This window comes from Alligator sinensis, unplaced genomic scaffold (assembly GCF_000455745.1).
Source record: "Alligator sinensis unplaced genomic scaffold, ASM45574v1 scaffold170_2, whole genome shotgun sequence".
Taxonomy (NCBI): Eukaryota; Metazoa; Chordata; order Crocodylia; family Alligatoridae; genus Alligator; species Alligator sinensis.
In genome coordinates this window covers 1,088,316-1,101,654 of record NW_005842290.1, presented here as the reverse complement: position 1 = coordinate 1,101,654, position 13,339 = coordinate 1,088,316, and the positions used below count along the sequence as shown (strand labels likewise).

The 13,339-nt window shown below is 45.0% G+C and overlaps 1 protein-coding gene across 6 annotated transcripts in view; it reads left to right on the top strand.

Moving 5' to 3' along the window:
- The window catches only part of LOC102384208 (cocaine esterase), a 36,306-nt gene that overhangs the window by 15,457 nt on the left and 7,510 nt on the right, over positions 1 to 13,339 (top strand). For all 6 annotated transcript variants that reach the window (XR_003095114.1, XR_003095113.1, XR_003095116.1 and 3 more), the window contains exons 5-11: positions 1,711 to 1,864; positions 2,015 to 2,119; positions 3,344 to 3,451; positions 5,846 to 5,986; positions 7,464 to 7,544; positions 8,163 to 8,310; positions 9,785 to 9,934. Coding sequence is in view for 2 of the 6 variants with exons in the window: in XM_025209476.1 (XP_025065261.1) it covers positions 1,711 to 1,864; positions 2,015 to 2,119; positions 3,344 to 3,451; positions 5,846 to 5,986; positions 7,464 to 7,544; positions 8,163 to 8,310; positions 9,785 to 9,934 (887 nt within the window). In the remaining 4 variants the exon portion in view is untranslated. The remainder of the gene's footprint in view (positions 1 to 1,710; positions 1,865 to 2,014; positions 2,120 to 3,343; positions 3,452 to 5,845; positions 5,987 to 7,463; positions 7,545 to 8,162; positions 8,311 to 9,784; positions 9,935 to 13,339) is intronic.

Below are 13,339 nucleotides of genomic sequence, written 5' to 3'. Positions count from 1 at the left end.
CACCACAGTAGGCTGCAGTGAGGCTGCCACCACTGTCCCTGTACTGCCCAGCGCGCAAGCTCCAGGTGGGCAGCAGTAGCAGCAAACACTGCCGGGTGCAGCAAGCGGGGAGGCTGCAGCTGCTGCCACTGCGGTGCAGCCCCAATGGGCAAGTATGGAGCTGGCGCGGGGCCCAGGCTGGCAGTGGGGGTGGGTTACAAGCTGGTGCTGAGCGCAGGGAAAAGCAGCCCCTCCCCTGCGCCATGGCTGGCACCACATGCTTAGGACAGCCCTATGTGGGATGCCAGCTGCTGCTGCAGCAGCAGGGAGCACCAGCCACGAGGCGGGGGAGGAGCCAAATTTCCCTGCCCTCCGCACCAGCTCCTTCCCTGCCTGGGGTCCTCCCTGCCTCCCCCCTTACCTGAGGTTCCCACGCCAGGGCAGCTACATGGTCCCAGGCCAGAAGCCCCTGCTGGGGCTTCCGGCTGTGGGGGCGGGCCATGGTGTTGCAGGAGCCCACCGAGGATTCCCCTGGATCCTGCTTGCCCCTGGTTCCTGTCATTTTTTACAGGAACCAAGGACAGATACGTTTTAATTTTCAGGGGGGTTTTTAGGGTCCTTGTGGGCCAGATAGTATGGCCTTGCGGGCCAGATGCAGCCCGTGGGCCATATTTTGCCCATCCCTGGACTAAGTGAAAAAAAACTGGTACTATAGGAAGGTGGAAGAGGACAACGAGAGAGAAATGGCAGATCTCACCTGGTAGAGAGGGGTCTGGCATGGACTTTTTCAGGATGCCCTCTGAGGAGGGCAGTGGGTGGGAGTGCAAATATGGAGATGGACTCACGGATACGCAGTGCAAACTGTGTAACAGGTTTTTAGTGTGCTTTGAGCTGCCAAGTGAACCACAGGGGCCACTTGGCAGTGTTGCAAGTGGAGCTTCGTGTTTGTTTGCATGTTAATAAATACTTTTGCCAAAAAAAAATCCTGTGGTCTGTATATGTTCACTCCCCCTTTCCACCTACAGATATACTATTGGGCACAGGGCTGTACCCCTCATGGTGAAGACTCCCAGGTGTGTGTGAGCTCTTTCTCCACACACCCCCGCCATATGTTGCTGGGTGCAAGGCTGCATCTGCCTGACTTCTATGGCCAGACAGTGCAGGGCTGTACTTGCCATGGCATAGATTCCTGAGGACAGTCATTCTTGCTCCCTGTCATAGTTGGCACCCAGGGCTGGTGCCCAGCTCACTCACCCACCCAGTTATGCTACTGCATCTCTTGAAAGGCAGTGTGCTCATGGCTGAGCAGCAACTTGGTTAGGCCCAGACCTGATGGTTTTGGAGACATAAATATGGAACCTTGTCCTCTCTTTGCCAAATTGCATCTTCCCAAACAATTAATTTTATTATTATTATTGATTTTTATGATAAGGAGGCACCTGTTTGGACCAGCTTTGCATGCACTGATCAAAGTTTAAAATGTTGTTGTCCTGCAGAAAATTGTAAAATACAAACAAAATTGCTCTGGCTGGAGTTTGTATGTGTGGTGGAACACTCTTCTTCTGCAGGCTGAAGTGATCCACAGCAGGCTTTGCTGCCCAATGACATATCTGAGGGGTTAGAAGCATGCTTGTCATGACACTTGAAATACCTGGTGATGTTTGTTCTGTGTTCCCAGCAGCAGAGAAGAAAACTGGTGGTTTTGTTTAGAATTCTGTCTTTTGATTTCAGTACTGGTGATGAATACATTCGTGGAAACTGGGGGTTGCTGGATCAAGTGGCAGCTCTGCAGTGGGTTAAGGAAAACATTGATACTTTTGGTGGAGATTCAGAATCTGTCACCCTATTTGGAGAATCTGCAGGAGGAATCAGCGTTGGTGCTAATGTAGGTTTGCCATGACTGCTTTTATATTAAAATTACTGAACAACTCTAAAGTTGAGCCTTGCTTTTCAGTCTGTCTACAAATGCAAAGTTATTCATGCATTGTACCAAACAAGCATCATGGATATATAATTTGTACTTTGTTTTTTGTAGATTCTGTCTCCCATGTCCAAAGGCTTGTTCCACAAAGCCATATCACAGAGTGGGGTTGTGAACTTACCTGGTAGTACTATTTCGAAACCTCAAGCTCTTACTCGCGTAAGTTCTCGGAGGTGTTTGTTTTTCATTTCTTTCTTTCTTAAATGCTGAGTTTCTGTTCCTGGACATTTCTCAATGTTGAATTTCAAATTACAAATCAAGTGTTTGTGCTCAACTCTTTTCACAACCTAGAAAAATAATCTTTTACGTCTCATTTCTCTTTCCTTCCTAGGTGTGTGTAGAGTTTTCTTTTAATCTTAAATTCTGATTTCCCATTTTTCCCAGCAATGCCTGTGCTGCCCCGAACTATGAAGCAAGAAGGGATGGTGGATTTAAGTTTACATAGATTAGTAGCAGTAATCTGCCAAGGAATCATCAAATTTTCTTCTTAATGTTTCTATGATTAAAAATATATATATTTGTGGAGAATAACAAAGGGAGCACACAGAAAATCAAATCTAGCACAATTTCAAATGGGTTGTGCCACTGCAGCCAAATTCACTAGCAATTATACTGCATTACAATAGAGAACGCCAAAATAAATAGGGTTAAAGATTAAGGTAGCTTTTAAAAATGAGTTGCAACTGTTTGACTGTCCCAGAAAAAATAGAAGGTACTGCAAATGGTTGGCGTCTACCTAAATCATGGGAGGACTTACCAATTTTTATGTGTTGATTGTGACCTAAAGCTCTAATTCCACAGTCATTTCATGGCCCTACTTCTTGGCACCAATTAGTGGAGAGGCTTGGGGAGGGGGCGGGGGGGATGTGTGGGCAACTGCCTTCCTGACTGGTGGCTGCCCTTCCCCTTGGTGCTGATTTGTAGAGGCCCTGGCCAGAGGAAGAGAGACAAGGGGGCAGACGCAACCTTATCTGCTGCCCTTTGTGCCACCCTGCCAGCTGGCATCTTCCCCTCATGATAGTGAGGACCTCTGACTCCCACTTGGGAGTTGGCATTTTATTCTTATTAAATTTTTGTTGTTGTTAATTTTTTGTGGACAATCCTGGATTTCATGGTTTCTGTAAAATCCATGAAACCGCAAATAAAGTAGGTCCCTACAAATAGAATGATCTTCAGCAAGATTTGAGTATCTTTCAGAACAGGATCTGCAGTCTGCTGATCCTGTTCATGTCCCCATGTACTGTAGTGCGCACACAGACACCTACACTGTAATTTGGTTATGGTGGGCAGATTTAAAATCCATCATACATCAGCAGGTATGAAATTATTTGGCTGTCACATGACTGTCATCTCTTCCTTTTTATTTTTTTTCAACAATTACAGGTAATTGCTAATCTAGCTGGCTGTGAGATGACCAGTTCTGCGATAGTTAATTGTTTGAGGAAAAAAACAGAGAAAGAAATAGTGTCTGTAACTACAGAGGCCCTTAAGGTAAGGGAGAACTGCTAATTTAGGATCTGTTAAACATTTGAATCAATATAGAAACATTGGTTGACTCTTCTAGTATGGAGTCAGTCCTTTCCATGTGCTTAAATCCTATTTCTTGTTTTGTGACAGGATGGGTCTGAGCTTCAGAATGTGAATTTAGGTTTCACAAAATTTTGATCTGAGAGTTTGGTTCAAGGCTATGTCAAATTCCGTCACATTTTATTACTTGCAATTAACTCCGCTAATCCACTGCCTCTAAACCCATACAGTATTTGGAGTAGGGTTGATTTAGATTTGTTGTTTTGTTACATCTGCCCATTTTAAGTTTCTGTGTCAAATGCTAGAGTAAGGAGTAAGTGAGGAGGCTATTAGGTGATGGACTGCATTTAGGAATATCTCCATTTCTGTAAAGGAAGTCTTGGAAAAAGATCTTTAGGGAGGAAGAGGACCAGCAGTAGCTGCAGCAAATGAATGATTGGTCTATGAAGCTTGTGAGTAGAGTTGCAAACTAAAAAGATTTAGGTTTCTTTACTTTTCCATTAGAAGGAAGGTCTACTGACTCACAATTCTAGTCTGTAGTCAGAACTTCACCTGTAAAGGGGATGGGGGAGCAGCAACCAGTCCTACACCCCAGCTCCCAGCTTCCCTCCCTCCCCTCCCCACCAAAGCAGGCAGGCAGGCAGACCACGCTGTTGGAGCAGCAGCCGGGGAGATGCATTTTTAAGTCCCTGAATAAGGTAAGAATCCCCGCCTCCTCTCCCCTCAAAACCCCCTTCCTTCACCTGAGTGATCAGTAGCACCTCGCCTCCCCCATCCACCACTGCCCCCGGCTGATCCAGGGCCGGGGGAACTCCAGAGCCTCTCCTGCCCTACTGCAGCTGGAGCTGCGGGGAGTGGATGCACAGGGAGTTGGGCTCAGTTGGTGATGGCAGCAGTGATGGTGGCAACAGGTGGGTTCCCCCTCTTTAAGCCTGGCTCTGGGGCTCACAATTCTAGTCTGTAGTCAGAAGTTCACCTGTAAAGTGGGGTGGAGGAGCAGCAACCAGCCCTATACCCCAGATCCCAGTTTCCCTCCCTCCCCTCCCACCAAAGCAGGCAGACCATGCTGTGGGAGCAGCAGCTGTAGAGTCCTGGCTCTGGGGCTCCCCCCCTCCCCCGGGGTCAGCTGGGGACAACAGCAGGAGGGGAGGAATGTGCTGCTGAGCACAGAGGGGAAGAGACCTGGGGTTAATTCTTACTTGCTTTAGGGACTTAAAAGTAGTCCCTGGCTGCTGCTCCTGTGGCCTGGTCTGAATGGGGGCTGTGGCCATGCCAGTTCATCTGCTCTGGATCTGTTTGGGCCCACCTCCATCCCATTCTTTCCCAGAGATTGTCAGAGGATCCTATACCCACTTTTGGCAACTACAGGAGAACCAACAAATGGCAATGCATAGTTGGCTAGGCTAGCATCAAGATCTGAAGGTCAAGCTGTTTTTGTCTTCACTGCCCCAGCCCAGCAGCAGCAAGTAGTATTTCCCTTGCTGCTGAACTCAGCTTGGTGACAGAGACTAGAAGACTCTTCCTGCAGACCCAGGCCTCTGTTGCACATGCCCATAAAAATACAGTTCACACAAAAAGCAGTTCTTATGTCTGCAGAATCTTAATTCTGGAAAATTAACTTGGTATTTTCAAATTTTAGGTACTGGGGGAGGCCACTTTGAAAAGTTGATCCTGAACTTTTTAAATTCCACTGTCATTTCCAGATGAAATTGCAAGAAGGAATGTATGTCTGATTATTTTATTAGAAGACGGCACACCCTTATTTTTATGCCCCACTAGTTTTTGCATGTGAATGCTACTGCTCGTCCACTATGAACATTAATTAATTAATTCCCTTTGTCAAACTGGGGGATGTCGTCAAAGCTAGCCCATGACAATATATCCAGTTACACGTAAAATTTTTAGAAGATTAATTAAAGTAGATTAAGGTAGGTGCCAGTAGAAGAAGCAACACTGACAATTTACCATCCTGTCTTTCCTAGTCATATACGGCTCTTTGCAATCTTACTGTACTGTAGCATTTTACTAAAGTACAAACTGTTTTTCAGAATAACAATACATATGCATCTTGTGTGGTAGTCCTGATTATCGAGATTCAGGTCTTCAGAAGTGCACAGCGCTGCCTTCATTCTATCATCATTCTAACTGAAAGGAATTTTAACATTGATTTCCCTGCGAACAGTTAGGTGACTAGCAGGTGCTGTGTCTGGACACTTTGTTAATGGCTTTGTCATCACATTTGTTCTGTGTTGGATTCTAAGAGATTGGCACTTGTATTGGTCTTGGCTTCACTCGGCAGTAAGAATTTTGCAATATCACGGAGAGGGATAAATAACTTTGGGTTTTTTTTCCTTTCAGCAAATTGCATATTTCCCTCCAGTTGTAGATGGTGTGTTTTTTCCAAAGGAAGTAGATGAGCTGCTGGCTGATAAAGAGTTGAGCACTGTCCCATATATGGTGGGAGTAAATAATCATGAATACGGCTGGATTATTCCAAATGTAAGATATTTCCAATGTAAGATATTTTTCCCTACCCACGTTAAAGGAATGTGAGATTGTTACACTGGAACAGAAAGAAAGGATCACACCCTGTTCCGTGTTCTTTATATGCTGTCCTTATCCCCCTAAATCAGATGGAGCCAAAGCTCCTTCAGACCAGTGAGATTTTCTCCATTGCTTTCAGCGGGCTTTGGATGAGGCTCAAACTGAACTGGTCTGACTCCTCTTTTAACAGCTAGCTGGAATTTATACCCATCAATTAATGCTTTTGATTTCTTATCCTGGGTCTCAGAGAATACCTTGATATTTCACGTATCCTGTGAGAGCTGTAATTAATTCCACAATTTGTATTTACATGGAAAATAACACTGATTTTATTTATTTATTTATTTATTTATTTATTTATTTATTTTTAATGTAAAACCTACAAGCATTGCACATTTTGTTAAAGGAAAATAGTTTTAACCCGCACATTCCAGTTATATTTTGAACATGGTACTTAATATAATCTTTGGGATTATTGTGTCCAAACGAGAACGCTCGAGGCTTTTAGTTATAAATCATTATCACAACTTGCAGTGCAAATCCATTCACCCATCAAACACTTTTGCTGATTGCTTTGTATAATGTAATATCTAAAGAAGAGTACAAAGTACATGGCTGAGCACCTAAGGCTTCATAACAAAAATTTTGCTGTAGGCAAATTAGAAACAGAAGAAGAAAAAGACCTGGATGCATTGGTTAGTTACAAGATGACTATTAGCCATAAGTAGTCTGGCTATGCAAAAGGTAAATGCAATCCTAGGATACAAGGCAAACAGTAAGGACAGAAGTAACGTGGTTTTAGAAAGCACTGGTCAAACTCCTGTGTTATGTACACTTCTGTTTCTCCATGCTCAAAATAAAAGAATTAAATAAGACCAGGTGCAGAGAAGGGATGATGCTACTAGGACGAGGTGGGGAATGGAGAACCTACCAGATAAAAGAAGATTAAGAGAGCTTGCCTTGTTTAACCTAAGAAGATAAAGGCTGGGAGAGCTTGCAATAAATTTCTGGATGAATATCATGCAAGGAAAATAACTGTTTAAGCTAAGCAATATTCGCACAAGAGCAAGTGGTCTAAATATGCTGCAATAATCAACTATCCTGGAGATTAGAAAAAGGCTTCTAACAATCTAAGCATTGAGGTTTTGGAACAGGCTTCCAAGAGGAGTAGTGGGGGCAAAATTCTGAGCTAACGTTAATGCTGGGCTTGATCACCTTACAAAAGGAGTTATATGACGTGGTTGCTGGCAATAGCAAAGGAGAGAGCCACTTCCCACCCACCTCCACGTAGGTTCCTATGAAAAAGGGTGTATTTAATAAGTGCTGAGCCATCCTTGCTAGCTAAAATGAAATGGAGCAGTCAGCAGACATGCTGATATTAAATGTTTTTTACAATATAAAAATATTGTTTTATTCTTATGTTATTATGCAGTTATTGAAATTCCCGTTATTACAAGAAAGGATGCACAGAGAAGACATTATTTCAGCATTACACAAAATAACATCACAGTTGGTAAGGCATTTTATTGTTCATTGTTTGTTGTCCTATATGGTATCTTATTGTTTGTTTTATGCCGGTCTCACATCTGAGGTTGTAGATGCCATCACGTCACCACTGTTTGCCATATATGTGTATTCAAAGGCTTGCTGGTGGAATTCATCACTGACCTAAGCTTTTTCTTGGTGTCATGCTACAGCTCCAGGGGGACAAATTCAAGTCGTGCTCCAGACTTGTGCCAAAGGCTGCCCACAGTCAACCCAGCTGTAAATGGGCACCTGGTCATTCAGGCTGGGTACTTGAAGGCAGTTGAATTCAGTGCTGGCCACATTGTTCCCTTGTGTGCCATTGACTACAGAAATCAAGGTGCTGCGACTACCTGAGCCCTGCAAGCTGCCAGACTCAGAAGGACCCCTGACCTTGACTTCTGGGACTGTTTAGGGAATGTGTGTACATTTAACCTTTTCTTGTCTGTGGCATTATTCCAAAAAAAGCAAATAGTGTGTGGTTCCTCCAGCAGGGATCCTAGCCCTTTGGGTAATATTTAATAACTAGTACCTGAGCCGCAGTTCTGGAGACTGAACCCACAATCCATTTTTGCCTCTGTTTATGTGCCTTCATCCTTTGTTATAGATGCTTCCCGTTGAGTTTCTCTCTTTGGTAGCAGATGAATATTTAGGAGACACAAATGACCCTGATGTGCTGCGAGCCCAGTTTCAAGAAATGATGGGAGACTTCCTCTTTGTTTTTCCAGCTATTCAAGTATCTAGATACTACAGAGGTAAATTTTCCAGCTAACATCCCAGAGTGACACATGCCCTGACTCAGTTAAGAGCAAGTAATTAGAGGGCTAAATCAGGGAATAGCATTGAGGCAAAGTACTTGTGGATTTTTGGACTTTGGCATGGACTTGGACCTAGTAGTGCTCCTGAGGATTTTCTGGCACTGCACTGCCCCCTTCCCTGCTGTTTTCTATTTTGTACTTAACCTAAAACCCTTTGAAGCCTATGGAACACTTTCTATTAATCTGAACAGACTTTAGATCATGACTAACTTCCTTTTTTGAAGATAATTTTTTCCCCACTTAGATTGTTGGGGGTTTTTCTGAAGACTAAATTTGTTGTGTCATTCCTTTTAGTCTTCTTGGTTTAGTATAGCTGCCGTTACCCCTCCTGCCCTTTCCAGCTGAGGTGACTAGTGCTAGAGATCAAACAGAGCTGTGTTTCATGAGGCAGAAGTGATATCTGTGACACCATGCAGGCAGCTTTTTACAGACTTTTTACTGAGACGTGATTTTTATCTAAAGGTAAATGGGCATTTCTCTAATTACACCCTACAGATCATTGTTGGGTCAACATGCCACAACACAATATCTGATGCCCTTGTGGCAGTTTTGTTGCTGAGGGTGGGTATGTGGTCTTGTTGATTTGGTTGGGAACGTGGGCTGTTAATTTAGCAAAACATTTGTCAAAGATAATTCAGACAGAGAGAGATATGACTCTCTCCATCCTCTCTCTTGCCTCCTACACACAATATACAAGAGTAGGACTGTATTTTGAGCTATTATGCGATTGCCTCTAGATACACTATGCAAACACACAAATCAGGACAAAAATATTTTAAAATAAGTTGTAGTAGATGTTTTATTTTTTAGTATCTGATGTGAGGGGTTTTCGGTTTCAAGATAGCAGCACCCTACTCCCAAGAGGAGTACTTCTGGGGCAAGGGGAGGGACTTCTGATGGAAAAAGTCAGGGGTTAGAGGTGGGATATGATGAGCGGGGGGCAGGGCACCCATCAAGGGGCAGGGCTTCCCTTGCAGCCCTCAACAGCTCACCAAAACTTGTTAAGCGGCCCTCCACCTGAAGTAATTGGCCGTCCCTGGATTAAACTGGTCTCTTGAGGTCCTTTCTAGCTTATCCCCTGGCCTCTTGTATTTTCTGAAAATGAATTGTGAAATACATTAATTGAAACCCTGAGCTAGAATTTTAGTTACTGTGTAGACCACACACGTACCACACACACCTTTCCCCTCCAAAAATCAGCCCTCCCCAAATGATGTGTGTGTCTTATTTTGGGGGGGAGGTGTACAGTGTGAGAAAGCAGTGTGTGCTTTTATTGCAAAGCTTAATTTGCATCTGGTCACAACATGAAAAAGTATTTAAGAATGTGCAGGAAGCTCTTGATTAACACTTGCTCGTGGAAAATGCAGCGAGAGAAATCGTGCGTTCTATCCTGGTTGTTCCTTTCTGCTAGATTCTGGCGCTTCAGTCTATTTCTATGAATTCCAGCATCGACCCAGTATATTTAAGGATACTAAACCACACTTTGTAAAGGCAGACCATGGAGATGAAATTGGCTTTGTCTTTGGAAATCTGTTCATTTCAGGCAACTCAGTCTTAGTTGGTAAGAACTTATTCATCAAACTTCTTTTTTTATCATAAAGCTCATCTGTTTCATATTGTGCATTCATACTGCTTGTTACAAGTCTTGTCTTCCAGCAGGGAGGGGAGTTCTCAGAGTACATATGGCCTAACACCTTGCATTGAGAGTGCGCAATATACCAATATGTTGCCCAGGTTAATAGGTTATAGCATGCAGTAAGTTTGTGAAGTACTGTAGCCCCTGCTGGGAGGTCTGGCACCAATGTACTGGCCAAGTCCATTTTGTTTGGATCCTTCAGCTTTACCTGGACACTGGCCTTATGTAGCCACTCATGCATCTACACACCCTGTCATGTTCCTCATGATATTTTTCTGCCAGGGGCATTTTTACAGTACAGAACTACTTTTCCCAGTTATTGTAAGCAGCACCTGCACACACCGTCCCAGTCTGCTGGTCATTTTTCATTAGCTGCCTTTCTGAGGGCAACTTATCCTTGTGACAAGGAAACCTACTGGCAAGGTTCCCTCTAAGCTGCATGCATGCATGGCCGCACACAATAAAAAACCTTGTTGCGCAGTAACTTTTTTAATGCTGCGCACCCGCCCGGAGAAAACCTGGGCTGTGGCTTCCTGTAAACTTTGTGTGCAGAGCATAGCGAAGGCACTGGAGCTGGTGTGGGACACTGACTGGCAGTAAGTTACCGCTCAGCTGCATGGAGGCCCTCTGCTCCTCCTCACTGCACTGGCATTTCCGTGGGGAGGGAGCGGTGCGGGGCAGGCAGCAGTTCCTCCCTGAGGCGGTGGTGGGGATGAGGGCTGGGGCAGAGCCAGGCGCCACGCGGGCTCTGCTGGCTCCAGGGAACTGCTCCACTCCCCAACCCCTTCAAGCGAGCTTCGCCCCGACGCCATATGCCTCCCTGGCCCAGGGTGGTCGGAGAAATGGAGAACCTACCTTATGAGAGGAGATTGGTGGGTTGTAGCCCCAGGCTTCAGGGCTTCTGCTGGTCACCTGAAGGAGCAAGGAAGAGCTTGCCCCTCTTGCCTTTAAGCCCTGGACATTGGCCACAGCCAGAATTGGGAGATGGGCTGGGAGAGAGGGTGCTGTTGCCCCCGGAGGTATTGAAAAACCTCCCAGGTGCAAGGACTGTGGGATTTTGCCTGGTTCTAGCACAGGGCATGGTCAGCTGTCTAGGTCTGTTTGAACATATCTTGCCCAAGAAACACCCTGCCACTGCCATGGCAAAGGTCTCAGTGCTCCTGTTGTGTGTCCCACTCCCATCCTGTGGCCTACAGTGGGGTTTTGGGCCAGGGGCTGCCCCGGATCTACAATGTGCAAAAGGGGCTGGAGTGGATGCTGTGGACCCCTTTGCACAGTTGTCTGCCAGCATGTGCAGGGGCCCTGCCTGGGACTTCCCAGCAGGTCCCTTCTAGTCTTATGCTCCTGAATGCAGGCATTCCCCTGGTGCGTGCCAAAAGGGGGAGGCAGGACCAATTTGGGAACAGACCGAAGCAGCATGCTCACAGATCACTGCACCTTAGATGGAACGTTACCTAGCGGCTGCAGCCTATTTGGAGCCCTGTACCACCTTCTTGCTTGCTGTCTAGCCAGCCAGAGGGCCAAGCTGATGTTAGAATTTCCTCAGCAGCTTTCCCCTTATTTCTCACTAACCTCAATCTCTAATACCAGCCCTTGAACTTTACAGGACAAGCACTTCATATAAACAGTAACAATTATTAACACAGTTTATAGTGCAGTTTGGACAGAAGCCCATATTATTATAGGATGTAAAACTAAGTTTAGTGTTACTGTGGCCATTAGTGACCAATGCAAAAACACTTCCCACTAAGAGTATTGAGTATCTGGCAAAGGTCACTTGCTATCTGGATGATTTGTTCCTCTTCATATTTTGTCTGGTCTGTCCTGAACCTTCAGATGATAGACTGAGTATATCCGTATGGGATGTTGGATTTTTTTTAAGCTTCTGAATTAATCCTTGCATTCAAGGATGTTGCAGTTGAAGTAGGCATTGCTATGCAGGTAACTCGCTGTGCCTGAAGACATGATGATAGTACCATGCCTTCATTATTTGAAATGTCCTGTACACAAGACACAGATTTAGATTGGGCAGAGCAGGTTTTCTTATCAGTGCTTATATTGGTACAGGGATAAGGTTGTAGCTGTGTTGGTCTAAAAGTAAAAGCAGTCAGCATGGTAGATATGATCACTTTTATTAGACCAACTAGACAGTTGCAAAAAAATGTTCTTTATTTCCAAACTTTTGTGCTCACGTGCTCTTTCTCAAGCAAAGGAGAATGCAAAGATTGTTAAATTTCTCTCGGGTAGAAATAAATTCATATTGCACAGGAGAGCTGGAGGGTGGTATAAGTTCTCCTGGCTAGAAAAGTCCATTGCATGCAAATTAGGCTCGGATAAAAGTTGGAGCAGTCTATTCACCTCAAAGGTATCTGATGACAAAGAGGATGTTGAATAATTCAACACCCTCCAGCTCTCCTGTGCAATATGAATTTTCATTTCTACCTGGGAAAAATTTAACAATCTTTGCATTCTCCTTTGCCTGAGGAAGGCCGTGTGAGCCTGAAAGCATGCAAATAAAGGACATCTTTTTGCAAATGTTTAGTTGATCTAATAAAAGATGATCACCTCTACCACACTGACTACATTGGTACAGGAGTGTCAAATTCATCTAGCCCTGCAGACCAGATGAGGGACACTGATCTAGTCTGTGTACCAGAACGGGACCACACACCAGAGCCATTGTGCAGGGCTTGTCTGGTGGAGCACCCTATGCCAGCCTCTGTGTTGTATGCAACATGTGCACACCCAGTCCAGCCCCATGTGCCAGATCCACTCTGGGGCTTGTGTGTGCAGTGCTTGGGTTGGATCCAGTGCTGAGAGCACTCATGCAGCACAGAGGATCTGGAGCACAGGCTGCATGTGGCAGCCCACTGGACCAGCCTTATGCAGTGGATCTGGGGCCAGTCCGAATAGGGCCATGCCAGTGCACAGGGCCAGTCTAGATCAGGCAGAGCATAGAGCTGGACTGGCCATGAGCACTGCATGTGCCTCCCAGACCAACCCCCTGTACTTCATGCAGTGCCCGCAGCACTGGGTCCAGCCTATGACCCAGACAACCTTTGCATATGGTACACAGGGTTGATCCAAGACCCATGGGGCTGATCCAGTCTGTGGAGCCATATGTTCAATACTCCTGCATTAGCATAGTTACTGCAAAAGCAAAATAATTCCTGTTCATATACACCAAGAAATGAAAGCTTCCTGTTTTAACAGAAAGTTCAGAAAAATGGTTTGATATTTGGATATTTCTAAACACAGCTGTTTATTAAGAATCTTTTGGTAGTCCTCCCATGGATGAGTCTGGTAAGTCATCAGTGTAACTTCCTCTGC